The 27,936-nt window shown below is 38.4% G+C and overlaps 2 protein-coding genes across 3 annotated transcripts; both read right to left on the minus strand.

Moving 5' to 3' along the window:
• Nucleotides 1–4,670: 4,670 nt before the first annotated feature.
• tefa (TEF transcription factor, PAR bZIP family member a) lies at nucleotides 4,671–14,490 on the minus strand. 2 transcript variants are annotated; one of them, XM_057357932.1, is made up of 5 exons: nucleotides 14,234–14,490; nucleotides 7,247–7,618; nucleotides 6,793–7,001; nucleotides 6,419–6,630; nucleotides 4,671–6,283 (listed from the first exon to the last, which is right to left on the minus strand). In XM_057357932.1, the coding sequence occupies exons 1-5, from the start codon at nucleotides 14,307–14,309 to the stop codon at nucleotides 6,262–6,264; spliced, it is 891 nt and encodes a 296-aa protein (XP_057213915.1). In that variant the 5' UTR covers nucleotides 14,310–14,490; the 3' UTR covers nucleotides 4,671–6,261. The 2 variants fall into 2 exon arrangements, with proteins under 2 accessions (XP_057213915.1, XP_057213914.1); XM_057357931.1 differs by lacking the exon at nucleotides 14,234–14,490 and adding an exon at nucleotides 12,718–13,069.
• Nucleotides 14,491–14,898: 408 nt separating this feature from the next.
• Nucleotides 14,899–27,882, minus strand: zc3h7bb (zinc finger CCCH-type containing 7Bb). Its single transcript, XM_057357930.1, has 22 exons — nucleotides 27,651–27,882; nucleotides 26,172–26,232; nucleotides 26,031–26,067; nucleotides 25,706–25,903; nucleotides 25,441–25,599; nucleotides 25,190–25,270; nucleotides 25,058–25,117; nucleotides 24,872–24,914; nucleotides 24,527–24,771; nucleotides 24,131–24,416; nucleotides 22,292–22,350; nucleotides 22,076–22,175; nucleotides 21,827–21,988; nucleotides 21,342–21,547; nucleotides 21,139–21,239; nucleotides 20,821–21,002; nucleotides 20,490–20,566; nucleotides 20,143–20,408; nucleotides 19,871–19,976; nucleotides 18,066–18,174; nucleotides 17,806–17,936; nucleotides 14,899–17,668 (listed from the first exon to the last, which is right to left on the minus strand). Exons 2-22 carry the CDS (start codon nucleotides 26,228–26,230, stop codon nucleotides 17,630–17,632), a joined length of 2,706 nt encoding a protein of 901 aa, XP_057213913.1. The 5' UTR covers nucleotides 26,231–26,232; nucleotides 27,651–27,882; the 3' UTR covers nucleotides 14,899–17,629.
• Between the last annotated feature and the right edge of the window lie 54 nt (nucleotides 27,883–27,936).

Genomic DNA, 27,936 nt, shown 5'->3' on the forward strand with positions numbered 1-27,936 from the left:
AAGCATTGCGAATATAAGGATAAGATATAATGAAGTGAAATAAAACTACTGTCTGTACTTTCAAGTTAGGATTTTAGATAATACACAGGGGCGGTTTCCTGGACAGGGATTATCTTAAATCAGGACTAGGCCTTACTTAAAATAGGAAACAAGTGGTTTTAAAAAAATGTACTTAACAAAAAAAACGTTTTTACGGTATGCATCTTGAGACAACACAATCGAAGTATACAGTGGTGTGAAAAAAATGTGTTGTCCCCTTTCCTGATTTCTTTTTTTTTGCATGCGTGTCACACTTTAATGTTTCAGATCAAACAAATTTAAATATTAGTCAAAGATAACAAGTAAACACAACATGCAGTAAGGGAAAACAAAATCCAAAACTACATGGACCTGTGTGAAAAATTGTTTGCACCCCCTAAACCTAATAACTGGTTGGGCCACCCTTAGCAGCAACAACTGCAATCAAGTGTTTGCGATAACTTGCAATGAGTCTGTTACATACGGGATGAATTTAATATCAAAATGATTAACAAATGCATGCACAGTCATCCGTGAACGTGATACAAGTTACACTTGTATTTTAGTATTCACAAACAAATGCCGTATGATTTGAATCTGTGAAATTTAGATTGTAATAAACATGAGGCGATTTGTACAAATAGAGACAGATTTGTGAATACAATGTTTTATTTTGTGTTCATGTATAATCATTTTGCGCATACCAATGAGACGTTGTGCATTTGTGTATCCTGCAACGCGCGTCCATTCATCCTGTTCTGTGCATTCGGATTTTGAGACGTTCTTTACGCGGTTTTGCATTGGACAATCCACACACAAACAACTTCAGATCCACGCACAACCGTGCATAAACTACGGCCTACCACTAGATGGCAGTCTGACGGAGCGATGCAGAGGTTTGCGGCAAAGCTTGCGCTAGACTTTTTCATTGTCAGTCATTTTGAACAACGTTATCGCTGTGTTATTATAAAAAGTGTAAAAATATTTTCAGTTCGTTTTGAAACTATGGCGAAACAGATTAGACGGTGGTGAGACGGCATAGTCTAATGACTTGTTTATACACGAGTCTCCACTGATCCCTTTTTTTGAATGGGCGAGAGTCATTTTGACGATTACAATGAGGGCAATTTGTAATTCCCCTTTATGTCAAATTGGTAGCATCCAATCATTTCCTTTCATCAGAACGTGATCGTAAGTGACCGGAGGAAAGGGCGCATGTTTCCCCATTCATTACTCATAAACGTCTCGCCCATTCAGGAAAACGGGATCAGTGGAGACTCGTGTAAGTCATTAGACTATGCCGTCTCACCACCGTCTAATCTATTTTGCAATAGATTCAAAACGAACTGAAAATATTTTTACACTTTTCATAATAACACAACGATACCATAGTTTGAGGATCTGATTCTGCAATGCATGCATCTGTCACTTAATCAGACCCCCGCGTCGCGTGCTCACACATACACACAGGCGCGCACAGTGGTGCGGTGTTTACAATTTTTTTCCTTCAGAGAGAGAGAGATAGCGACTAACGTTATTTTGGATAACCCTTAACTTTAAGTACGGGGAAAATGTTTCTCTGCGTCTTTTCCGTTCAGTGAGCGGCAGAAGCACATTCATAACAAAACAGCATCTTAAAGTAACTTGTAAGTAAATTAATAAATGATTAAAAAACAGCGTTTTCAAGCACCTGTCATTGTTACTGTTATGATTATAAACATTTGTCTGTAATTATTGTTTTATGTATGACAACAGAAACATTAAATATGTAAACGACTTTATTGGGTATTCAGTTCAGTAAGTTCAGAGAGTAAACGCATGTACATAGTGATGATGTCACAAACATGCTAATTAGCACGTATCATCAACCATGGACCATAGTGACGGGTAAAAATAGATTATGACGGATTTTTTATGAGCCTGTTCGTCAAAATGACTGACAATGAAAAAGTCTAGCGCAACCTCTGCGTCGCTCCGTCAGACTGCCATCTAGTGGTAGGCCGTAGTTTATGCACGGTTGTGCGTGGATCTGAAGTTGTTTGTGTGTGGATTGTCCAATGCAAAACCGCGTAAAGAACGTCTCAAACTCCGAATGCACAGAACAGGATGAATGGACGCGCGTTGCAGGATACACAAATGCACAACGTCTCATTGGTATGCACAAAATGATTATACATGAACACAAAATAAAACATTGTATTCACAAATCTGTCTCTATTTGTACAAATCGCCTCATGTTTATTACAATCTAAATTTCACAGATTCAAATCATACGGCATTTGTTTGTGAATACTAAAATACAAGTGTAACTTGTATCACGTTCACGGATGACTGTGCATGCATTTGTTAATCATTTTGATATTAAATTCATCCCATAGTTACAGCGCTGTGGAGGAAGAATTTTGGTCCACTCATCTTTTCAGATTTGTTGTAATTCAGCCACATTGGAGGGTTTTCGAGCATGAACCGCCCTTTTAAGGTCATGCCACAGCATCTCAATAGGATTCAGGTCAAGACTAGGCCACTCCAAAGTCTTCATTTTGTTTTTCTTCAGCCATTTAGAGGTGGATTTGCTGGTGTGTTTTGGATCATTGTCCTGCTGCAGAACCCAAGTTTGCTTCAGCTTGAGGTCACGAACAGATGGCCGGACATTCTCCTTCAGGATTTTTTGGTAGACAGCGGAATTCATGGTTCCATTTATCACAGCAAGTCTTCCAGGTCCTGAAGCAACAAAACAGCCCCAGACCATCACACTACCACCACCATATTTTACTGTTGGTATGATGTTCTTTTTCTGAAATGCGGTGTTACTTTTACGCCAGACGTAATGGGACACACACCTTCCAAAAAGTTTAACTTGTCTCGTCAGTCCACAGAGTATTTTCCCAAAAGTCTTGGGGATCATCAAGATGTTTTCTGGCAAAACAGATGAGCCTTTATGTTCTTTTTGCTCAGCAGCGGCTTTCGTCTTGGAACTCTGCCATGCAGAACATTTTTGCCCAGTCGCTTTCTTATGGTGGAGTCACGAACACTGACCTTAACTGAGGCAAGTGAGGCCTGCAGTTCTTTGGATGTTGTTGTGGGGTCTTTTGTGACCTCTTGGATGAGTCGTCGCTGCGCTGTGGGAAGGTTCTCCACTGTTCCATGTTTTCGCCATTTGTGGATAATGGCTCTCACTGTGGTTCGCTGGAGTCCCAAGCTTTAGAAATCGCTTTATAACCTTTTCCAGACTGATAGATCTCAATTACCTTCTTTCTCATTTGTTTCTGAATTTCTTTGGGTCTCGGCATGATGTCTAGCTTTTGAGGATCTTTGGTCTACTTCACTTTGTCAGGCAGGTCCTATTTAAGTGATTTCTTGATTGCGAACAGGTGTGGCAGTAATCAGGCCTGGGTGTGGCTAGAGAAATTTGAACTCTGGTGTGATAAACCACAGTTAAGTTATGTTTTAACAGGGGGTGCAAACACTTTCACACAGGTCCATGTAGTTTTGGATTTTGTTTTCCCTTAATAATAAAAACCTTCATTTAAAAACTGCATGTTGTGTTTACTTTGACTAATATTTAAATTTGTTTGATGATCTGAAACTTTAAAGTGTGACAAACATGCAAAAAAATACAAAATCAGGAAGGGGTCAACACTTTTCACACCACTGTATACAAGTAAATATAGTTTTAAGATATGTCAGTGCAAGTTGGTTTTGATCAAGACACCTCTAACATTTAAGTTTGTCTGGAACTTGGCTTAAGACAGTTTGCTTTTAAACTGTTTGCGTTTAAACTTAAATCCTGTGATCCTATAATACAAAAATATTACAGATACTATATTAAACAATATCAGAATTGCATTGGAGTTTTATGAAGGATTTAGTTTTGAAGGCAATATTTCAGTCTTTCATAGCCAAAATTTCAACCAGGAGTCCATGAAGGTTTACAAGGATTCAAGACTGAAAATAAAACAAATATGTATCTGATGAAACTGTTGAAGCAATGTTAACACTTTTAGACTTTGCTGTCATTTCTACAGTAACTATAAAATGGCAAGTAAAATACTGTTATCTTTACTGTTAATTACTGTAAAAGCTATTAATTGTGCAGTTTTGTTGTATTATGCGTTTTATCAAGAACAGTTAGTTTGATTAGTTTAGAGTAGTTCAGTTCAAAATTGCCCCCATTCACTTTCCATACTGATTTTTATTCCTCCTATGGAAAGTCAATGTGGGCAAATTTTGAAGTGAACTACTCCTTAACCATGATTTAATATTTAGTTGATTTAATATTTACCACGAATTAAATGCCTAGCAAAAAACTAACATTATTGCATGTAGCATGAATGATGTATGTTTGGGATTATACAGCTCCTGTGGCTCAATCGGTATTGCATTTTATTAAAGATGCAAATGTCATGGGTTTGATTCCACGGAACACATACAGATAAAAAATGAATACACCAAGTTGCTTTGGATAAAAGCATTTGCTTAATGTATACGAATGATGCTCTTATTTCCATAATGGAATTTAGTGGAATTTCACATTATGCAACCTTCTTTGGCATCTGTCTGTGTTACACAACACTTCTCACCCACCTAAAACTTGAGATTCACTCAATCGTAATTCCCTTGTGTGATACACTTAAGTGACATGTACACAACACAACATTTTGAGTTCTTTAATAATATTTACAACATCAAACAAACGAGACATTAAGGCAACACAAGTCATGAAGTGTTTAGAGGACATACAGTAAAAAGTTTCTTTTTCCCCAAAGAACTATTAGAAAACCATTAAAATCTGACAAAGATTAGTTACTCCAACAAGACCACACGCAGCCAAGCTTTCTTTAGTTAAACACAGGAAACACATTGCAAAAAGCTCCAGTTGCCGAACAGCCATTAAACCGTATTGTGTTGTATTTATTGTCTCTTATTTCTTACATTTTAGAAAGGAAACTCAATGAGAACTGATATAGCAAAAGTGCTATCTTCAAAACCATCTGACAACAGGCCACAAAGTTACCAGAAGACTTTTTAACACCTACAGGATTACATAATTTATAAGATTCCCTTTATATGATGTGAACAATGAAAGGAGAACTAGACGTTTAGTCTTTTGTGTAACATGGGTTGTGACCCTGATCCTCCTTCCCTGATATTATTAAATGTTTAAAAAGGAGACATGTTACACAAAATAAGTGTACTGACAAGCCTTTACAGGAGGATTGGGTTTGGTTCCTGATACGTAACCTTACCTCTTAAGTGTCTCAAGGGTCCTTATTGACTGTTTAGTTCACAAGGACTTGTTTTTGTAAAATATTTGAGTTATCTGAAAAAATATACAAGAAAAATCTCCACTTAATTTGTTTGCTTGGTCATTCACATATACAGATTGTTTTTCTGTATATACTGACCACATAGGACTGCAGTTGTAAACACAGTATGTAATAAAACACAAAGCAACATTTAACATAAGAAAATAAAAAACCTAAGAAAATGCTAAAACTCTAGTACTGAAAGACCTCATTAATAAATGTACATATTTTTTATGTTTTGCTGATATGTAATGCATATATTGTCAATACATTTTTCTGCTGCCAATTCTAGCAGAAAAAACCTTGACTGTATTTGTAAGCACACAGCATGATAAACACACAATTCCTTACAGCAAAGAACGGCCTACCATATCTATCTGTACTGAAAACATATGATACATTCTCCCTGAATTTGAAAACAAATAATTTTACATTTTCTACAGTTACAACTGATCTGCAGACAAAATGTACCACTGTATGGTACATTGTACCAGCTGTTCCAAATGAATTCTTAGAATTAATATTGTATACAAACCAGGGAGAAAACGTGAAAAGTGAAATATAACTGTATTGCAATCAGTGCTAGTTGTTGTCTATAGAAACCTACTATATCTTCAATATACAATACTTCCTTAAACTGCATTTACAGTAAACCATGAAACATAAAAGGCGGGGCAGACATTTTCATTAGTAATGCAATACAAAAAAGCACTTAAAAGCGTAATAAGATATAGTGGGTATGCTATTGCACCGAGTGCAAACTTACACCGAGATGTGGTTATATTGGTTGAAAGGATTCAGTTGTATAACAACGTCACTTGGTTCTACTAACTGAATCATTCATTCGCTCATCTCCTCTTCATCCTCTTCTTTTCATTAACCTCCACACTATTATTAATTTATTGCCTTTCAACAATGCAAATAAATCAATAACTGTCTAGAGTTCTTCAGTTGGTTCACTTTAAAAAGAAGAGAAATGATTGGTTATTCAACATAAATGTTAGATACGGTGTAAGCTGAATGCCAGCTTTGTCTTTTTATATGAAAACTGTCTGTGTGCTTAAGTGGGCTTGTGCCACACAGCTTTCTCTTACAGTGGTCCGTATTTGGCTTCATAGCGAGACGCAACATTCTTGTAGCGGCCAAAGTCTTTGCGCAGCTCTGCCACTTCCTGCCTCAGAGCCAAGTTCTCTCGCTCCAGAAAGGCTGCTCGAACCGTGATCTGATTCTCCTTCAGCCGCCTAGCCTCCCGCGAACGTTTGGCCGCAACATTATTTTTATTCCTCCGTTGCCAGTATTTCTCGTCCTGGGATATTGAGTAGAGATGAAAAAATCATTGCATGTCATCTAATGCCTTTCTAGTTATTTTAAAACATCTTTGTGATTTGATATGGTTCTGAAAACAAAGAACACAAAGTTGACTAGGGACCTGGGGTGTGGCAGTATTATTACCAAAAGGAAAATGTACCTTGTTTTCCTCAGGCACAAATACTTTTTTGGCTTTCTTGATCATAGGCTGTGGTTTCAGCTCCTCCTCAGAAAAGCGATGTTTCCTAGGGTTGAAAAGTTCACCTCCAGGTACACTGGAGAGCATGAGGTCTGTGGGATCTGGTTGGAAGTTCACCTCTATTTCAATGTCATCTGGATTAATGGGATCTGGGGTCACACGCTCGTTGTCTGAAGCAAAAAGTGAATTAATAAATACGAACACTGAATATAAAGTATGTAATGAAAATTTAAATAGAACCTTATAATTCCATTGCAACAATTTTAAATTGCATTTGGTTGTTTTACTGTTTGTTTCACAATTAAAACGGTATGATAAGTAATGTAACGTTACTTTTTAACTAACATTCCTTCCAAAGTGATGATTTGTGGGTTTAAAATGAAAGTACACTGTGTTCTTTTCTCTGTCTGCTAACCTGATGTGACGTCGGTTGAGCTGGATGCCGTGATTGTGACCACTTCCTCCTCACACTGTTCCAGTTCCATGACTGATAAAAGAGAGATCGGGGCAGCTGGGGTTGTCTTGTCAGCAGAAGTTGTACATGGCTTTTCGATTGTCGTCTGAGAGGTTTCCTTCACAGGATTCTTTGGCTGACCCTCATCCATTGTGGAAGAAATTCCATTCTCTATGAGAAACTCTTCCAGATCCATGTATTCAAGGTGGAAGGTTTCACTATCATAGGGAATGGTCTTGTCCCAGATGGCAGGGGTCAGGGCGGCCGATGGCCCCATCCCACTGACCCCTCCAGAGTCCAAATCATCTCCCAAGAGCTTCTCTTTGCCATTTTCTGCAACACAAACACCAAAATAAACAAACAGTTTTTAAATATGTCATACCCAACCTAAGAAGTAATATGTAATAACAGAAGAACTAATATGTAATTACATATTTTTAGCTGCACAGTAAATGACATGACACAGAGTGCCATTATTATTTGGTATTATTAGTGGTATTCAGTAGTATTCAATTATAACATACAGTATTTCCGTGGCTCAGGATCATAACACCATTGCTGCGTCCCAATTTGCATACTATCTGTTCTAAATAGTATTCGAAAGTAGAATTAGTATGTCCCAAATCGTAGTATGTTGAAAAGAGTATTCCAAAGATTCCCGGATGGTCTACTACTTCCGGTAGAAATTCGAAGTGCAGAATGATGCACACTCTAACGGCTAATATTTCCCACGACTCACCGTGAGTAGGCGGAGTTAAGTGACGCTCCACTGCATTAATATGATGCGTCACTAAATTAATAAATATAAGCACAGAGTTAACATTACATATGAAACAATGAATGAATAAATACTTAAATGGAAAGAAGAGCTGTATTTTGATGTGTGTGACAGTTAATGGCCACAATGCTGTCTAGGCAACAACGGCCACTTCCGTTTCCTGTTAGTATGTCCCAGTGTGTGCATATTGTTTTGCTACACACTAAAATGTATATACTTTTCCATAACAAAAACAGTACATACTTTTAGTGCATAGTATAAGTAGGCGAATTGGGATTAGGGCTGTCACGATTATGAAATTTGATTGACGATTAATTGTCTAATAAATCATTGCGATTATGGCGATTAATTGTCTGTTTTAGGGCTTTGGCGATTATGATGATTAATTGTCTGTTTTTGAGCTTTGACATTTAATTCTCATTCATTTTTGATTCAGCGATTGAAATGACCATATTGTTCTGAATACAAGACTATGATTTTTTCTTGGAAATACATCGGAAAAAATTGGGTCATCATATATTTAAGGTTTAGGCTTTTACCTGTCAATAATACAACCACCAAATACTTGTAAATGAAGTAAATTGATCAGGTGTGATTGAAGCCACCATTAAAATACTATCAGTCATAGAAAAGCTTCTAGTCTGTTTTTTTTCTCACTTGCAAGACTACAGTAAAATTTTACTTGTGTGTTAATGAAATTTTGGTAGACTGGTTTTCACACTGAGATTTGCTTAAATAATATGAAATTGTACTGCAGGTAATTTGTATATGTTTTAGGTTTTTTTTTTAAGTGATTGTGTTGTGGTGGTACATTTTACAAGTATTACCATGCTTTAGTAACAATATATACACTAAAATATGCAATATGCAGATGCACTACAGCTCCACCTAGTGTCTTCTATAGAGATGTGCGATAATTGCGATGATCCGAAATCATCGCGATGAGGTCAAACAATCGCGATGAGACGATTATTTAATAATCGTGACAGCCCTAATTGGGATGCAGCACGTGTCAATACCAGACGCGACACACAACTTGTTCTAATAGGATTGTCGCGTCGCCCCACGCCGCATCCAGTGTGGACAAAATGTAAAATTATAATGGGTTCTAACGCCCCGTTCAGACCGCCAGCGACAAAACGACATGATTCCATTCATTTCTATGAAGAGCTGACGACTTCCAGCGACACTTCCACAGGAAGTGTCTAGCGACGCGACTAAGTTGAGAATTACCAAAAGGTGTAAAGCAGGCAAGCTCACGTCATCCGTCTCTTATCAGTTACTGCAGGGTTTGTTTATAAATGTTACTAGAGCCCCCAAAGCTAGGAACGCCTTCTAACGACCTCGTAGCAAGAGACTAGCGACACAAAGCGACATAGTCGCTGACGGTCTGAACGCACAGTAAGGGGCCGATCAGATAGAACACGCTTTTCATGTTCGAAAACGCACCCTTTGAAAAGAGCAGCGTTTTTTTATATTGCTAGGTAACCACCGAAACAGCTGTCCTGTCAGTCAAGGATTATAGCGCGAGCGCTCTAGTTGCTGTTATCTGTCATATAATCAGAAACTTTAAAAAGGTACAAGCAGATGGCCCTTGCTCGGTTAACCCGCGTCAGCCAACACAAGTTGCAACACAAGCGCTTTTCTGCTCAGAGTTGAGTTTTTTTCAACTTCATGTGCTCAGAGCGCTCCGTCAAAAATGCGAGGCGTGGCAGGTGGCAAAAACGTGAGGCGCCCGGCACGCATAAGCAGCACGCAAAACGCTCCCTGCCAACTGAAAACAATTCAAAAGAGGCGCATCTAACAGTAAAAAACACGTTCTGTCTTTTGTCGTGCCACGTCTGGTGTAGACACGGTGTAATGGTGGATTCACACGGTACGTGGCAGTCGCGTCTGTCCAGTTCATTTTCAAAGGGAAACATGCGGTAAGTGGCAAAACGCGGGCTGATACGTTGGCGGAGCGGAGGCGGTGAGCAAGCGGTGCTTGTGCATCCAAAATCCTGCAACTTCCACGGGCACGGGTCTTTGCGGCAGCCACATCAGCTTAAGGGGCTGTGTCCACCGAGGCGTATCTGCTGGCGTACGGCGTGTTTTTTCAATGGTTTCCAATGGAAACGCTGCGTTTTTTGCATAGGCGTAAATTGCGGGTGGACGGGTGGGACATGTCCCCACCACTTTTTGCCAAAGTCAATTTTGTCCCCACCACTTATTGGAAGAAATAAAAAATATGGAGTGTCTATTTACCGTGAAAGTAGCCCGCTTTGTACTAGTACTATTTGTAATAACTCCACCCATCAGTTTCAGATTGGAATCAGAATCAGAATCAGAAGAGCTTTATTGCCAAGTGTGCTTGCACACACAAGGAATTTTCTTAGGAATATTCACAAGGAATAGACAACATGTAAGAAAGGCACGTGTGAATAAACTGCTCCAGTGGCGTAGAGCGTAAAACATGTTACCTACTTCATGTCGTCGTGGGTTCGGGACTGCTGTATGCTGAAATTTTTCCCTATCACATATCAGATTGTAAAGGTATTTATTTTTAATAAAATGATGAAAATATTTGAAAATGGCTGTTCAAGTCATACATGTACCAAACATTTTGCGCTTAATTGCACTTTGGTGCTATATATTCGTCCTTATTGTTCTCGACATGCGGTTGCTATCGTCTATTGCAAGATTACATTTTGATACTTGATAGAAAACTCCAATAAATGGAGAAAAAGTCACAACTTTGTAGTTTCATGAGTTCAAAACAAAATTTAGAAAGTTTGTTGTATATTTGTAGCCTATATGGCAATGCCCGTAGTAATAAGTGAAAATATATATTTTTTAAAGATATAATTTTTCCATCTGTTTCCCCTGTATACTTGTATGTTTGTCCTTATTAGCAGGGGGTTCCCAAACGTCTCAATCCTTGACCCACTGACAATTTGTGTCAAACACCAAATTTTTAACAAAGGGAAAACACACAAATTCTATCACGAATTAATACGTTTAATTACGTACAGCAACAGCCATCCTAACATATAATAAAGCACAACATGCTTTAAATGATCTATTGATGAAAACATGATATAGTTTAAAAACAAATGGAAGCAGATCTGATGTGTGATGTGAAAATTTAGAACAGTCAGTTCAACAGATTTGAACCTGCTTCACGGCAGTGTCAATATTATTTGTCATGCGTCTTTCACACTAACGTTACACCACTGAAGCCGTCAATAAAGCGGCACAGTTTTTATACTGTTTTCTAGAGGAGTCACCTACATTTTTCGCGCTTGTGACGCCCATGAATATTCCCAACAAGTTATTACAGAAACAATTGATTAAAGTATTGTTTGTGTCGTCTTTGTCCCCACCACTTTTCAAAACAAAGTTACATTATAGCAGACATTTACTAGCCTTGGTCTTTAATTAACATCAATTTGTGTGCAACCTATATTACAAACTCTCCTGGTCGAAGTGTAACTTTCGCTTTAATGCAGAAAGTTTTTTTAAAACGTGAGCAACTGGCAGTTTCTTCTTTCCGCGCTCAGTGCCGGAATAAGCGGGAATTTCTAGCTAACTTGAGCGCAAGAGCATGCAAAACAGTGTTACTGCTGCAGAATATTTCCGCTTTGACCAACTGCATTAAAGCGAAAGTTACACTTCGACCAGGAGAGTTTGTAATGTAGGTTGCACACAAATTGATGTTAATTAAAGACCAAGGCTAGTAAATGTCTCCTATAATGCTGAAATTAGACTAGCACTTAACCATGAACACAAAAGCCACACCACACAAATGGCTTTTAATTGGTTTATTTCGTTAGCAAACGGGTAACTACAATAAAGTTCTTTCCACCGATCAATTTCTTGTGGTCAGTCTGCACAAAATCAACAAGCTTGTTTGCATGCGGACCCTTTAAATACAAGATAAGATTTCGATCTACGTCAGAGCGTCAGCGCGCCCAAGACTCTTTCTACAGCGTTGTTGGCAGGGCGGCCAGAGCGATTTTTGAAGCTCTCGACGGCGGCGGTCTGAACGCACAGTAAGGCGGCTGCCGCAATTCCACCGCGCACCGTGTGAATGGCCCATAAGAAACATCTTGACTTGTCTGCTTGTGTGTTTCTTGTTTTAAAACCATATATAAGGTTTGTTTTATATGATATTTCAAGTTACAGTTACTAACATAAAAACAGTTATAATAATCAGAGTAAACTGTATTTCTTTTAATTTCAAATATCCATTAAAATGATCAAATGTGCACAAAACGTTAGCTGAGTGACAACATCAAGTCACTCCTCGCGAGTTCGTACTTCCAATTAGCTAAATTCGAACTACCAAGGACGCAAATCCAAACTTAGCATTGAGAAATGAAAATGAAATCCGATCTTGGTTGGCATTAAACATGACTATGGGTCCGATATCTAAGGAAACCATACTGAATAGTGCGCACTGTATGCATGTCGCTTTGGAGTGTGTCTACCTATGCATGCATGAATGTTAATTTAGAAGTATCGTATATAAACACGTCTCATATGTGCTCTGTTGATGTTTACACACTGAATGCATTTGGCAAACGTTAATAAGGAGGATGCGCTCGTCAACCATTCTGCACTGAAGCTCGCACCGACTGTAGGCTGCGCAGGGACGAGGGTTAACTTTACTTACCGTCATCGCCTTCGAGAAGATTCGGTGGCGGGATTTCCATGATTTTCTTTAAGAGCACAGGAAAATCAGCCAGAGTATCCGTACCTTCGTCCACAGCGACGGAAACGAGCTCCGTGGCCATTTTACCGAGGCGTTCGCGCGACTCGTGAGAATACACTTTATTAAAAGCACAAATCAAAAATAAAGAAAGGTTTTGATCTTTTCAAAACGTCCAAAACTAATAAAATCAAACCAGATTGATCGCTAAACCACTTCGCCGGTTAAGACTCTATTTACAGGCTCCACTTCAGCTGTGTAACTTAATCTGCGTTTACAGTTGAGTTAACAGCGAACTGTGCGAATCAGTGTCTTGATATTAATATAAACCACGCCCATCCCTCGGAAAAACAGCCTTTGAATACGGATAGGCTGGTGGCGCTTTGTTCTCATGAATAATATATTACATGCAATGTCCAGTGGCGCGGCACTGTGTAAATTAGGTGACGTTGCTTTGCAAGAGAGACTTCTCATTGGTCGGTTAAAACTGTTATGTATGTTTTCTCTAATGTATTCTAAAAACCTACATTTCTGGTGTAGTACCTAGTCAGTTTGTACTTGGGTTAATAGTTTAAGCTACTGACACAGAGGGCCTTAAAATCATATTTCTTAAGCAATATTTATTCAAAATGTATTCAAAAACTTTTATTGAGATCAGATTTCACCCTCAAGCCTTTTTCGGGGTTACTTACTGCTTATAACACAATAATGTTTGGGATTAAAACAAAATCATGCCTCGGGGGACAATAACCTGCCTAGTAGGTTTGTTGGCACATGGCCTAACACGTGCAGTCATGACACGTTCTGTGTGCAAACAGACCAATCGCGAAGCAGAGAATAACATCTTTCACGTGTGGGTTGTTTTCTCGAGCTGCTAATGAAGTATTATACTGCCATATGCATTGTCACATCTTCGATTATAGCATGTTTATGTTAGTATATATATATATAATATATATATATATATTTAGTGCAACAGCGGGAAATTAAATCAACGGTGTGGTACAACAATGCAACAAAAACCTATTATACACAAACGCCTTTATAAAAGACAACCTATGCAGTGGTCTCATGTTGAATATGCATAAATAAAAAAATACATAAAACATATAAACATTAGTCAATACAGAATTGAATTTATTTTTAGATTAGACAGCTGAATACACATTTGAAAATATTAAAGAATATAGATATGGTCATTACAAAAACTTCTTGTTACTACTACCTAACTTGTGTGTCGCCCTAACGTGTAAATGTTTTTACAAACAATGTTACAATACTTAATAGATTTTACGTTTCAATCCATTCATTGATGTCCATTCAAAGTTTTCGGCTGCGAATAGAATAGTAAAAAGGGCGTTTGTTGTCCCTAACCACAGCGAAACACGGGAAAAACAGATGGTATAGAAACAGCTCATTTTGATTTATTAATGCTGCAAGGCGCATGTAGGCTACGCATATAAAACAGATAAATTCTTACCGTCGTCTTCAATTGAAGTGACAGAAAATGGGTACTCAAGCAAAGATTTGAAAATTTCCGGAATTTCGGAGCACATCTTGAATATCGCTTTCCTAACAATCAGAATAAAGGTCGTTGCAGAAGACAGCTGTTCAATCAAACTGGCATTCAGTCAGTCTTTCACGGCGACCATTTGATAGGAATCTGAGAATTCAGAAACTTTGGTTTATGGTCACAAGGTCTAGACTTTAACCACAAGTTACTCAACAAGTTCCACCTAAATATAATTACTTCCAGCGGGCTCGAGCATTTTGGCCAATCAACGTGTTTAAATTTGTCTTTTCTTGAATAGTCAAGACAGCGAGGCGTTTTATTGGCTGGTCCAGCTGTCACTATTCGGTCCACTAGCCAATAAGAACAAAGACAAGTTATCTAAGACAGACCAAAACGTGCGAGTGTCGACGTTACTAAAGTCATTTCAGAAATTCAGTTAAAACATGTTAATGCCATTTACATTCCAGCGACAGATCTGCATGTCGTAATAATATTGATAATGAAAAATTAGATTTAATTGCAGCTCAATAAAATCCAATATAGAATTATAGGTCAATAAAGGGTGCATGTATATGGAATGATAGGAGCCTTGTGGGTGATAAAGTGAAAAGCACTATGAATTCACACTAATGTTCTAAAACAGTCTATTTATTGTTAAACACATTCATGAGATTTGGTCCACTGTAATCATATTTCACTTCCAACCAGGGAAAAAGAGAAACAAAACAAACAAATGTAAAAATACAGTACAAAACAGGTGTTGTTTTATCTTTTCATTACTCTAAAACTGATTTCATTGGTTATCTTGTTAAACAAGTGAAAAATCAATCCACTGTAACAAAAGGACCATGTTTGTTAAATCCTGCATTGCCTTTTCAGGCCAAATATGGGTGATTCTTAACATATTTATGGTCAATCTTTGTTTTTACTCCAGGAAGCCCATACCATTGTATTTTCATGATAAACTCAAGCAGAGAATGAGAATAGTGAGTAGATGACCATTGCTCCAGCCCTTCAATGGCCAGCAGTACTAACCCTTTGATATGAATATAACTGATTGTAAACCCCATCTCATGTCTGAGTAATAGAGACTGTCAACCGAGCTTCTCCATTTGTTCTTTCTCTCCGCAGTTATGCACACTACTCCACCTTAACTGTAGCCTAAAGTGAAGGCCAACAACTCAATCTAATCACATTCCTCCGAGTTGCGTGCAAAACCAATTACATTAGTCCCGATCTTCACAAAAACAACCAGGGAAATTTTACAATACGCTTTTCATCCTCTTGAATCTATTTTCTAACAGTTTATATATCAATATACTGAAAGAGTAGGATTATGTGTTATTTATAATTGTATATAAATGTGGTATATAAATTGTATAAGGCGCTATGCAGACAAACATAAATATCCATGTATGCTTTGTGTTCCGTCCCAGTACAGCAAATACACGTTTACTGAATAAAAAAAAAAAAAGAGAAGTGGAAAGTGTATTTGCTAGTTAAGATGTCACATTCTACAAAGTCTGTACTACTAAAATGAGTGTCCCATTCTCCAACAAAACTGAGAGGAACTCAGAAATCCAACAACTACGTCCACTTATTTTCAGATTAAAAGATCATAAACAGACCACTACCCAAAAATCTCAATGATATAATCTGATTCCTTTCTTCTGGACAGTTCACTAAGCATACATAGACATAATTCACTGTTAAGTATTATATTCTTATATGGATACATATATTTAAAGTGTTATACATAGCAATTAACATATACATATATCAATAGCATATAAGATAGAAGTAGTCATAATGGCAATCATTATCATAATAATAGCGGTAGTAATAATAAGATCCCTCAGTAAAAGTGTACAACTAGGTCATTCCAGAATGTCCATCATAGTATCCAATCCAGTTAGAATCACTTTTTATCTGATCTGTAGTATGGCTACCAATTCTGATGAACCAAATCTGCTTCTTCACATCAAAGATTTCTCCATAACAAATCATCTTATAGCATATTTCACATCAAATACGTTTCTAAAACATTTGAGGCAGTTTTTGGGACCTCACAAAACTGACAATCCTGGAATGACTCAAAGAAAAAAAGATCACTAACCATTTAATCAGCAATACATGTCATATAGCATAGCTCAATAACAAGAATTTCTATGTAATCAATACAAGGTAAGATTATACTTAAGCTTAACTGCTAAATTATTAATAATCATTAGTAGTATGCCATTATAGTAGATATATTTACGTGTATGTGTGTGTATAACTATATATATATATCATGTCCACTAAGTGTAAGGACAAGGCTTACAAAGGGTAGCACACATGTCTTAACAGTATATTATGGTACTGAATACAACTATGCATAGGCAGGCACGGGTATGTTTTGCCTACTTTCCTGCTAATTTGTCTCCAATCGTGCTCAAAATGTGACATCAATAAATGAGGTACTGGACCACGCTGAACGGTTTAGTTCGCAGGAGTCTCCTTTCAGTGTGTTTATGGATTGTATAGATTATGCACTCCAATCTACAAGTCAACACAGAACTATGTTTCAACCATCAAATCATCTGAACTGCATTCAATCTAAGCAAAAACAATCACAGTTGAACTGGAACCAAATGGCCAGATCACACTGGACCGGGGCGAAGAACTAGTGCCACTCACTTTCCTTCACCCAGTTCAAATCGAATGAAAAAATGAAGGCTTGCATGACCTGTAACTGCATTTACTTATGCTGATGGATCCGGTCATGCTGGGGGTGGGTATTAAAGTTATACACAATTGTATCAAATACATTCTACAGCTAACAAATCTCAATTTTGTAAATGGCCACTGTTGGCTATACATTCAAACTCCTCTACCAATATGGCAGGAACTGAGTTAAGCACCACTACATAAATCTGCCATCTGATGCTGCATAGCTGACCGAAACATGAGTGGCTTCTTGACTGGTGCTTTAAACTGACAGGTGGAGGAATTAACTTGCAGATATTGAAAAGCACTATGGGAACAGTGAGATTGAGGATGTGATTTCATCATCAACTCAAAAAACATCAAGTCTGCTAACTTTGATGCAGGAGTAACAGTGTGCACTTTCACATACATGACACCTGTGATTCTGTGCCGGGTGTCGTGTCGGTGAGTGTGCAGATGTGTTTGTTAATGAGTAATGAAGCATGTGGTGTGTGAAATGTGTGAATGTGGCAACAATCACTTTTGTTAGTCCGGCAGTCTGCCCTGCAGGGCAGCAGAACCTGGTACTTCCCAGAGTGGCACTGATAAAGTGGGGAAGAGCCTTAAAAACGAACATCTGAACAGGAAGTCTCATCCAGACAACCACGTTGTGGGTCACAGATCCCCTGCACCTCCAGACAGCCGCCGCGCAACCTGTCAGCAAAAAAAGGACTTATCTGATGTTGCGGCTCAAAAACACAATATTTCTGAAACATTGTTAGCTTTCCACATTCTCAATCCACTTAATCACACTAAGAATAAACAAATCGCTTTTCCAGCCAGCCACCCACCATTGACTCAGAATAGTCAGTTGGCATAGCGATCTGTTTTTCTTCTGGAGGAGTCATGAGGGTGCCATCTACTCTGCGATTCTGATTGGTCAATGATAGCCACATCTCATACATCTGCTGCATGTCTCTCACTGAGCGAACACAGAAATGCATTGCTTACATTAAAAACACTGAGGTCTCAAAGTTGGATGATATCCAAAACAGAACAAGTATTATTGCTATAAATAATGTAGTTGATGAAAGCAAAGTCAGATTCTCACAACTGTTGTTTTTCATATAGGTCCACACATCCCTCTCTTCCAAACTGTGTGCAAAAGAGCAGTTCCCGATATAGTGGCACTTCTTCTGTTTCATGACGTGAACACACATCTGCAGGCACGAAAGGAATGGTCAAAAATATGCAGTAACAGTATTAGCCAAAAGGGGCGTATTATGTAACAACCCTCCATTTTCACAATCGAAATCTGATCATCTTTTTCAGTGCTTCTCAAACTGTGGTACTTGAAGAGACCCCTGGTGGTACGTTACACGACAGGAAATTAAAAACGATATATTCATTTTGTGTTTTAAATACAATTTCAAATGGTATACATGATCGATAAATACGGAATACATCTCATATGTGCAATTTTAAAATAGTTGTATGAATTATTGTTTATTTCTCTCTGGCAGATGTAACTCAGACGTGACAGGCAGCTCAAACACAGAGCGGGAGCAGACAGGTCTATTTGATTGTCCATGCAATACTAAATTTTTTTAATTGTGTCATTAAATATTTATGAATAATGGTAAGTACTGTAAATTGTACAGTAAACTGTACATTTTATCATTGTGCCTACAACAGTCCCTTGCTATTATGTTAGTACCATGTCCTTCGTAACACTTCAGTTTCTCTTCTTACAATAAAGTATGAAACATTTTCAACATGTTTTTTATTCATTTGTCATTAACTGTCATTTTTAATCACTAGTCATTATCCGTTCTTTTTATTGTGCAGCAATGATTGACTGAATGGGCATTACTTAAACGGCCCGCCAATCATCTTTACCTGACCCGCCTTAATATTTCAAATAAGTGAAGAGACATTAAGAACTGTGTGCTTTAAGAAATGCACGTCCTGAAACGCCACATCTTTGAAAGTCCAAAACGCTGCTAACGTTACATTCAATACAAAAGTAATTCCCGCGGCTCACAACGATACACTGACGTCCAACAAAGCCACTTGATCGGTCTGTCCAAGAAACGTAATGTTATTTACAACGTTATAACCGGCAATCCACAGCCACCGGCAATCGGTTGCGCACGCGATAGGTTGCGTTCCAAAACGCATCTTGTGCCCTTGAAAGTAACTGCAGGAAGGGTACACTACGTGAACGGTTGTCTCAGATAACGAAAACCTGTGTTGTTTTATTACGGAGTTCATCATGTATGATTTAAATGGCAATATTTACAAAAAACAGCTATTCATCTTCTTCCAGAACTAGCACTACAAAGGATCTGCCCTTCTAAGTGCGTGAGGCACATGAATGCCATTGATTTCACCCAAATAGCGTTCAGTTTCTTGCACAGATCAATTGATTCACTTTATATAAGACGCCAGTCACAAGGGGCAGGGATTACTTTTGTGCTGAATGTATTAGCATTTTTTACTTTCATTGATTTGACTTTAATTAATTCAACTAAATATCTTCATAAATAACTTCTTGAAAAAACAATGCCACACACATCTTGGATGTACTGGGGGTGAGTAAACTATCAGCAATTTCAGTTTTGGGTAGGAATATAAAATAAAACTAAAAAGACAATATCCCTTTTAATTAAATATCATGAAAAGGCAAAAATACTGAATGCAATTTTTGTGCGCGTGTTTTAATATATGACCTATAAGTAACAGCAACAAAAACAGTATAAAAGGAACAAAATGCAATAAATAACAAAAGTACAAAATAACAAAGGAAATGAGGATATCGTAAAAAAAAAACTGACCCGCATCCTATTTATACTTTTGGAATTTGGCCCTCAAAGAAAAGTAGTTGAACACCCCTGCCTTAAAGGAACGACTTACATCATATTGTTGGGGGTAGGTACGGGAAAAAGGCAGCGGTCGCACAACCACCCACTTTTTCTTCTCAAATGATTTCACTAGCAACACTCTGCGCTCTTTCGTCCAGCTGCAACACAACAAAGCAATTCACATGACCTTCAGAAATCAAACAGTTGTTGTCCAGTTACAGCAGGCACATTATAACTGTTCCAGTAAACCCTACAGTCATGTACATTTTTGATGAGAATGTATCGTGCAGCCGTAATATTCCACCTTATATGAAGAAAGCTAACCTGTGTCTGGCTTTGGCAGTGCAATACTTGAGTGATTTGTCTGGTTCGTTGACCTGGCCCTCCCTCCAACACTGTCCACACACAAACTTCATTTTCAGATTCAGGCCACGCCCCCGTCCACATCCCACCAGTGCTCCTCCTACTGTGCCTCCGCCCCCAATGCAGTCTCCTCCCCCACTGACCACACCCCCAGAGACAATGGCACTACTGCTGACAGCGCTGCTGTTGTTGCTACTATTAATGTGTTGGTGGGGTTCAAACATGGGCTGAATGTGACAGAAAAAAACATTATTTTAGCTTTTTGCCTTTGTATGGGAAACAATTGCACAGCTAGGTCATATCCTCACCTTTTGTCTATGTGCATTCTGTTCCAGTCTGTGCCAGTGTCTCTTGGACTCCTGCACCATCTCCTCATGGGTAATACCTGAACGAAGACATGGGGACAAACCAAATTTCTGCGTTTTACGGTCTCTTACATTAGTTTGTTTCTCCTCTAAAAAGATTTCTGAGTGTACTACATCTTGAACGTTTTGATAAGCATCTCACTTGTGATTTGGGTTTGACATATTAAGGCTTCTGTACAAAAATTACACTAGTGTACATAAAACACCTAAACATACATGCATACAGATACTTGCACAAATGCATATACATAATTCAAGTGTTTGTCTTCTGTACCCGTGTCCTGCTGTAGCACCCAACACTTGAGTTCTATAACCGAGTGTGCAAAGGAACAGCTATCCTCCCTCTGGCAGCCGTATCGCACCTCATGTCGACACACGTCAAACTGGCAGAGCGGGTGAAGAGGGCGTACTTTACTGTAGCGCACATTTGCTGAGCGAACCACGTGCACCAGGCACCTGTCGAATTACACCGTTTCATAACATGAGACACGTTTGAGAAGGAATATGATGTAATGGCCATTTAAGACTTGAATGTAATATTTAACATTTTCTTTTTAGTGATTTTAGTATGGTGATGGATAAAAAGACTCACTTATTATCATCAAAAGGATGTCGTGCAGTAAGGTTGGAGCACACGGCGAGGTTTTCTTTGCTTCGCTTGCTAATGATACGAGGCTTACTGTCAAAACATTCCTACAGCAAACAAGAACGAATAGTTAGACAATCTAATAAATAAGTAAAGCATGTGGGTATGAGAGAGGCATTAAATATGAAGGGGTAAAAGTGTGGCACTACCTCACAGAGGAACATAAACATGCCCATGTGGAGCTGAAGCAGACGGGTGACGCTGAGGGCCCGTCTTTCATTGGTGCCCAGAGGGTCGAACAGAAGCTCACGGCTTAGAGCTCCCTTCCTCTCCTGGGTCCACACATCTATCTCCTCTTGACAATAAGCAAAAGTGCAGTTCTCACCATATTGGCACTCCTGACGCTCCTGCACCTCTGCAATGATGAATCGAGAGTAAGAAATAAAAAAAAAAGCAAACAATCAGACACAAACAAAAACAGATAAGCATAAGTTACATATAAATCAGACATCAATTTTGTTATGTGATTAACAATATTCAATATTACAACAAAGCTTCAATAAAAAAAATTTCATGTTTAAACCTAGGATAGCAAATCAAGAAAATCCATTGTGTATTCCTAACAGAAACATAGTTCTAGTTCACTTTCCACAACAACACATCATATATCTGCACTAAATTTTTTTTGTCATACCTTTGCAGAGAACAAATGCACCTAGGAAGTTGTTACGAGCAGGACGGGGCCGCACCCTTTTCCAGGTGGGGTCGTCTGCTGATTTGAGGCGACAGAGAAGCACGTCTCTCTTACACCGATGAGCTGCATCTGGCTGATAGTGGTAGTCCATGACCCGGGGACCTGAATAAAAAAAACATTTCCTTCCTCAGGCCAAGTGTTGCATGTGAAATTCCTCACATTAATAGACTTAGTTGCAGGGTGTAATACCTATACGACTGTAGCAGGCATTACAGGCCTGTCTAAACTCATGGGTGACAGCCAGAGGGTTTCGTGACAGCAGAGAAAGGTTGGTACCTGTTGGGCCGTTCTGTTGGGAGCAAAGAGCAATTCTCGAATCAGGAAAGCAAAACTAAAACAAAATCTTTAAGATTTCAAGTCTGATGAATATGAGCCCTTTCCAAGAATAAAACAAGCAAGACTTACTGCATTGGTGGAATTATGATTTCTCAAACCAGGAATGAAATTGTGAGATATTCGTCCACCTAAGAGTGTCAGGAAGGACAATGAATGAGATTATGATATCCTAATGCTTGCGGAGTATTTCCATAAACAAATTATTAAAATATTAGCAAGGTACTAATTTGAAACTACTTTGATCATACTTTGATCATATGGATTTTTTTTTATTTTTAGGCCAATACTGATTCATATATTTACTTACATTTAAAAAAGCAAAACGCCATTGCAATACAATTTTGAAGAACTAAATATTTTAAATTGGTAAATTATGAAATAAGTAAATGCAAGATAAAAAAAAAATCCATGTATGGAAAGATCAGAGATGTGCATTGGATGCAAACAAACGCTTCCATCATTGTTACAGTCACTTAAGTACAGTGTTTGTATGGTTCTAAACCCAATCAACAATGGGGTATACAGTGCATCCGGAAAGTATTCACAGCGCTTCACTTTTTCCACATTTTGTTGTTACGGCCTTATTCCAAAATGGATTAAATTCATTATTTTCCTCAAAATTCAACAAACAATACCCCATAATGACAACGTGAAAGAAGTTTGTTTGAAATCTTTGCAAATTTATTAAAAATAAAAAACAAAGGTGTGACAAGCTTGTAGCATCATACTCAAAAAGACTTGAGGCTGTAATTGGTGCCAAAGGTGCTTCAACAAAGTATTGAGCAAAGGCTGTGAATACTTATGTACAAGCGCTTTTTTAGTTTTAATTTTTAATAAATTTGCAAAGATTTCAAACAAACTTCTTTCATGTTGTCATTATGGGGTATTGTTTGTAGAATTTTGAGGAAAATAATGAATTTAATCCATTTTGGAATAAGGCTGTAACATAACAAAAAGTGAAGCGCTGTGAATACTTTCCGGATGCACTGTATGCACACGGGACGAAATCTCAGCCAGCTAGGTCACTTCCGCTTTCATAGCACTAAGGGGATTTTTTCACCAAGTGATAACGATGTGTTTAGTAAGAAAACATTAAAATTTCCAACGAACCGACAGCACTACGGGTGAGCATTGTTAAGTGCCTCTGTGATCATGCTTCTAGTGTAAGTGCAAAAGTTCACTTAGTTTTTTCATATTTGTTGATGTACCTTGAAACGGATAGCCTGAAGTGCTTCTCCTTTTTGGTTATTGACGTATGGCGAAGTGTTTTAATAATTAGACTCACGTTGTTGATCGTAATCCTATGTGCATTCTGAAGCGAAACGGCATTGTTCCCTATGGCACCGCATGTAACAGCCTGGCTGAGATTTTAGCGGAAGTACGTCATCAACCCGTATGCATAAACCCCATTACATCAGATAAAGGAAGATACAGTGAAAAAAACAGTGAAATGTTATGCAAAAGCTAGTGTCTGTCACAAAACAAGAGGCATCAACCTTTTCTTTGTATTTTTTAGTAAATCTGATTCATGCTTAAGGTGGTAGAACCACAGAGGCGTTTTTACGCAGCTGAAAACAGCGTTCGGGCTGCGTTTTTTTAGTAGAGGAGTATTGGTTACTATGATATGCTGAGCGTGGAAAAAAACACAGAGCTGCTGGCATTTTCAAAAAGCGTGGCGGTTCCGTCGGAAACGATTGAAAAAACATACATGCCGCAGGCAGAAACACCTCGGTGAACACAGCCCCTTAATTAGGCAGATGTTTTAAATGATGTTTTGATCAGTTGAATGTTTAATTTATAATGTCGGCAATGCAACAATGCACCTTTTAGACCATATTGCCCAGTGAAAACATTTTCGGTGTGATTTAAATGCAGGTATACTAGGTTAGTCAAGACTTCCTTACTCACCAGGAAGTGTGTACTCAGAGAGGGAATCTAATCCACTTGTGCTTAGAGTTCCACACCCTGCCTTTCCTCCACTATCTTCTGTTCCTGTCCCAGTGCTGAAGGACCCGAGGGAGTCCATCATCTGAGAAGAGGATTCACTTTGACCCAGCACTGAGAAGGGCTCCAATGATGGGAGTGGACTGACAGCAGAGTTAAAAAAAGAAGTTGAGGAGGATGGAGAATATGGAGGCCTCAAACCCACAGCTGTATTTGGGAGGTTAGTGGGAATGGCTCCCTGAACTGGGTTCTGATGGAGAAACAATAAGTACTTACCAATCTTACATTTGAAAAGAATCATACATATATGGTGGTTTCATTTTACGTGTCTTATTGTACCAATGTCTCCATTTCACTTACCACGCTGACCTCGGCTCCCTTAGGAATACTTTCGAGCAAGTTGTCCAGACATTCCTCATTCATCACACATTCACCCATGTGTTCAGATACAGGCACAGAATATGGTACACGCCCTGAAGGCTCCTGGCTTGGGCTATCCGGCATGTCTTTGGCCACAATGGGGCTCAGTGAGGGCATTTGTGGGTCATCGCTGACTGGGATTGGTGTGGCCAGAGGTGCAGGGATGCATTGGGCACTAGACAGGTCTACAAGATAAACGTATTTGTTTTGTTCGTATATTTATTTTAGGTGCACATGTAAGACTATTCAAATGAAAGATTTGAAGAACAGATCCAATACCCATACCTGATCCGATATCAGTCAAAGATTCAAGACCATTTGATGATGTCTGACAAAAAGAAAACGGAAAGGTTTGCCAACTGAATCTATAACACATGCTTCTCATTTTTAACAAACACAAACTAGCCAATTCTAGGGATATGATTATGTTAGATAGATATGATTTGTTATTAAGCTGAGATTAATACTTGCCTCCCCTGTAGGAGAATTAGTTTCACTGTTGCCGTCTGCCCCAGATGATGTGGAATCAAGCTGTAAAAAAAGAACAGCAAATTATATAAACTCTCTGTAAACTAACTTTCAACTGGAAAACGGAGAACAAACCTGAGGGCTGACATAGGCTTTGCGGATTTTCAAACCAAGTTTGTTGGCTAGATCTTGTGCGAGCTCACTGACCTGCCTGTCCTGTATAAAGCAAGACAACAACCTTAATGATTAAAGTTACTTTTTCGTTTAGTCATTTAGCAGACGCTTTTATCCAAAGCGAGTCGCGACTTAAAGTTATATTACAAAAGACGCATTTATGATACATCAAATATTTTAACATCTTATAAAATGAATATATAAATGTATACATGAGGGGCAGTGAGTAGACATCCAGTGCCACACTCATACGCTTCCCTGAGTCGGCCCAGCTCTCTCAGACAAAGTGCCTTTCTGTAGAGTGCCCTGCGACTTCCCTCTGACAAACACAGTGCACTGTCACAGTCCTGCACTCCCCGTTCATACTCCCCCTAAATATAAAACACTACATATCAAAAATTGCTGCATTCTATTAAAAGCATTTTTTAAGCGACAGATTTAAACGACAAATGCAAAGTAATGGTCAAACCAAATTACAAGATGATAGTGCGCAGCTGCCCGGTTTACATACAGGCCCTCTAACAGTTCTGTGGGAATGACCAACGCTTCAGACTGAGCATAGCGAGCCACATTTATTCCCTCAGTGTAATGTTTAGATGCTTGTCTCCACTCCCCATCGCGAAACACTGTGTTACCCTCATCCAGCAAGTTACACACTAGCTGAGTCAGAAATGCCTAAAGAAGAAAGACAGGTTACATTCAAATTAATCTTAGAAATGACAATAAATGTGTTTAATCTAGCTGTGGCCTTTAACGGTGGGGAAACTTGCTACATATACAAGAAATGGGGAAACACTCTGACCTCATAACTCTCAGGCTCAGGGAAAGGCAAGGACGACCTGTGGCAAAAAGAAAACGTTTTTAACACAGACCAGAGGTGATGGAAGAAATTAACGTTATTATTTTTATGGGCAGTACAGATGAGTAAAGTCAACAAACTTACTGAATGAATGCCAAAGACTTTTGTATATCTTCTTTACGCTTCTGTTGTTCTGTATCCATAGCTGTAATATACAAGAAGTTATACAAGCCTTTTACTATTTTGAAGGAACCATTTACCATTACTACAGTATCATGAACCATAAACAAAATATTAGACAGGAACAGTTTATTTTTCAAAAATCAACAAGTAGGCGAAACATATTTACTAGAGTGAAAAATGCACTGGCAGTGGCATTTGTCATTCAAGACTAAACAATATAAACTTAACGGTAACACTTTATGATCTCATTCAGTAAAATTACTCTCAATACTTTATCTAACATAGAATTAACAATAAGCAACATGTTTTAACAGCATTTTAGCCATGGTTTATGTTAGTTATTACAAATATAGTTTACTTTTTTGAGCTATTGAGCATTAACTAATCACAACATCTGTTTTGTATTGTTCATTGTTAGTTCTTTCTATTTTTATGCAGTTAAAAAATGAAGCCTTATTGTAAAGTTCTACCCACTTATTAACTTACAAGAAAAGCAACAAAAATGTACAAGCACAACATGAAAAGTATTACAGAAATGTTAAGAAACCATGGCCCGGTTTCACAGACAAGGCTTAAGGCTAGTCCCAGACCTATCTTAAAATATATCAGTGCCATTGTCTCAAGATGCAGACCAGCTCTTCTAAGGCATTTTTTATAAAAGCGACATAAATATCTTAATTCAAGTAAGACATAGTCCTGGCTTAAGCTAAACCGCGTCTGTGAAACCGGGCCCATATCTTTAAACTGAAGGCCCAGAATGAGAGGAAAGCAAGTCAGAGCACATCCTCGGGCTCGCCTAGGAAAAACACCCACTAATGCAACTCTCTCCTGACTGGAGAACTTCAGAACCACTAACACGAATGCTTTAACCGTATTTAAAGTTCCCTTCAATATATGTAACTGAATAAAATATAACTAACACTGCTTTAACATTAAAAATAACTGTCAAAGAAACTAATGAGAAAGTTGAGCGGCACAAGCATCATGTTAGCATTAGCTATAATGCTAACGTTAGTTAGCGCTCGGCTAGCTCGCTAATGCTGTCAACTTCAGGTTTGTTTACACACAATTTGTATCAATGCTGAGCTATATTTAACATTACAAAACACCGCCAACAAATGTCGAAAATATACATGTTCTCTTCTTTCAATTCAATGTTTTTGAATTAAACTGGAACGATCAAGTCGCGTGCTCGTATCACATTACACATATATTTAAAGTCTTATGATAGCTAATTAGCAATGCTACATTTCCCGAAATGCTGCAGTGAGGGTCTGAAGATCAATTTTGGTTTGTTACTTTATCAAAACAGTAAGTATTTGCAAACAGCGGAGGTTAAATATGATAAGCGGTTTGTTAGCATCTATTTCAAAAGTCAGCTAAGTAACGTTAGCAAGCTAAAATAGGAGCTTGCTGAGTGAACATTCTAACGTTACCCACCTATGATTTCTTCTCTTCCACCAGTGACTGTTTATTAAAGCAATAAATCTTTTGAACTGTCAGGTTAACGGTTTAACTGTTCACTTTCCTTTGAAATCATACTTTTGATTATTTCGCCTGCCCCAAAATAATGGACAGTACACGCCAGACTCCTCTCAGGAGTCGTTTTCCCCAAGTTGCGCTCAAGTTTAACTACACCGTCCAGGCTTGCACGTTCGTAAAGGCAGAGGGAGATTTTTGTTCAAAGTGGTGCCTTCAGCCACTAGGGGCATGCGGCGCTTTTCTT

Source organism: Triplophysa rosa, linkage group LG18, assembly GCF_024868665.1.
Source record: "Triplophysa rosa linkage group LG18, Trosa_1v2, whole genome shotgun sequence".
Lineage (NCBI taxonomy): Eukaryota > Metazoa > Chordata > Actinopteri > Cypriniformes > Nemacheilidae > Triplophysa > Triplophysa rosa.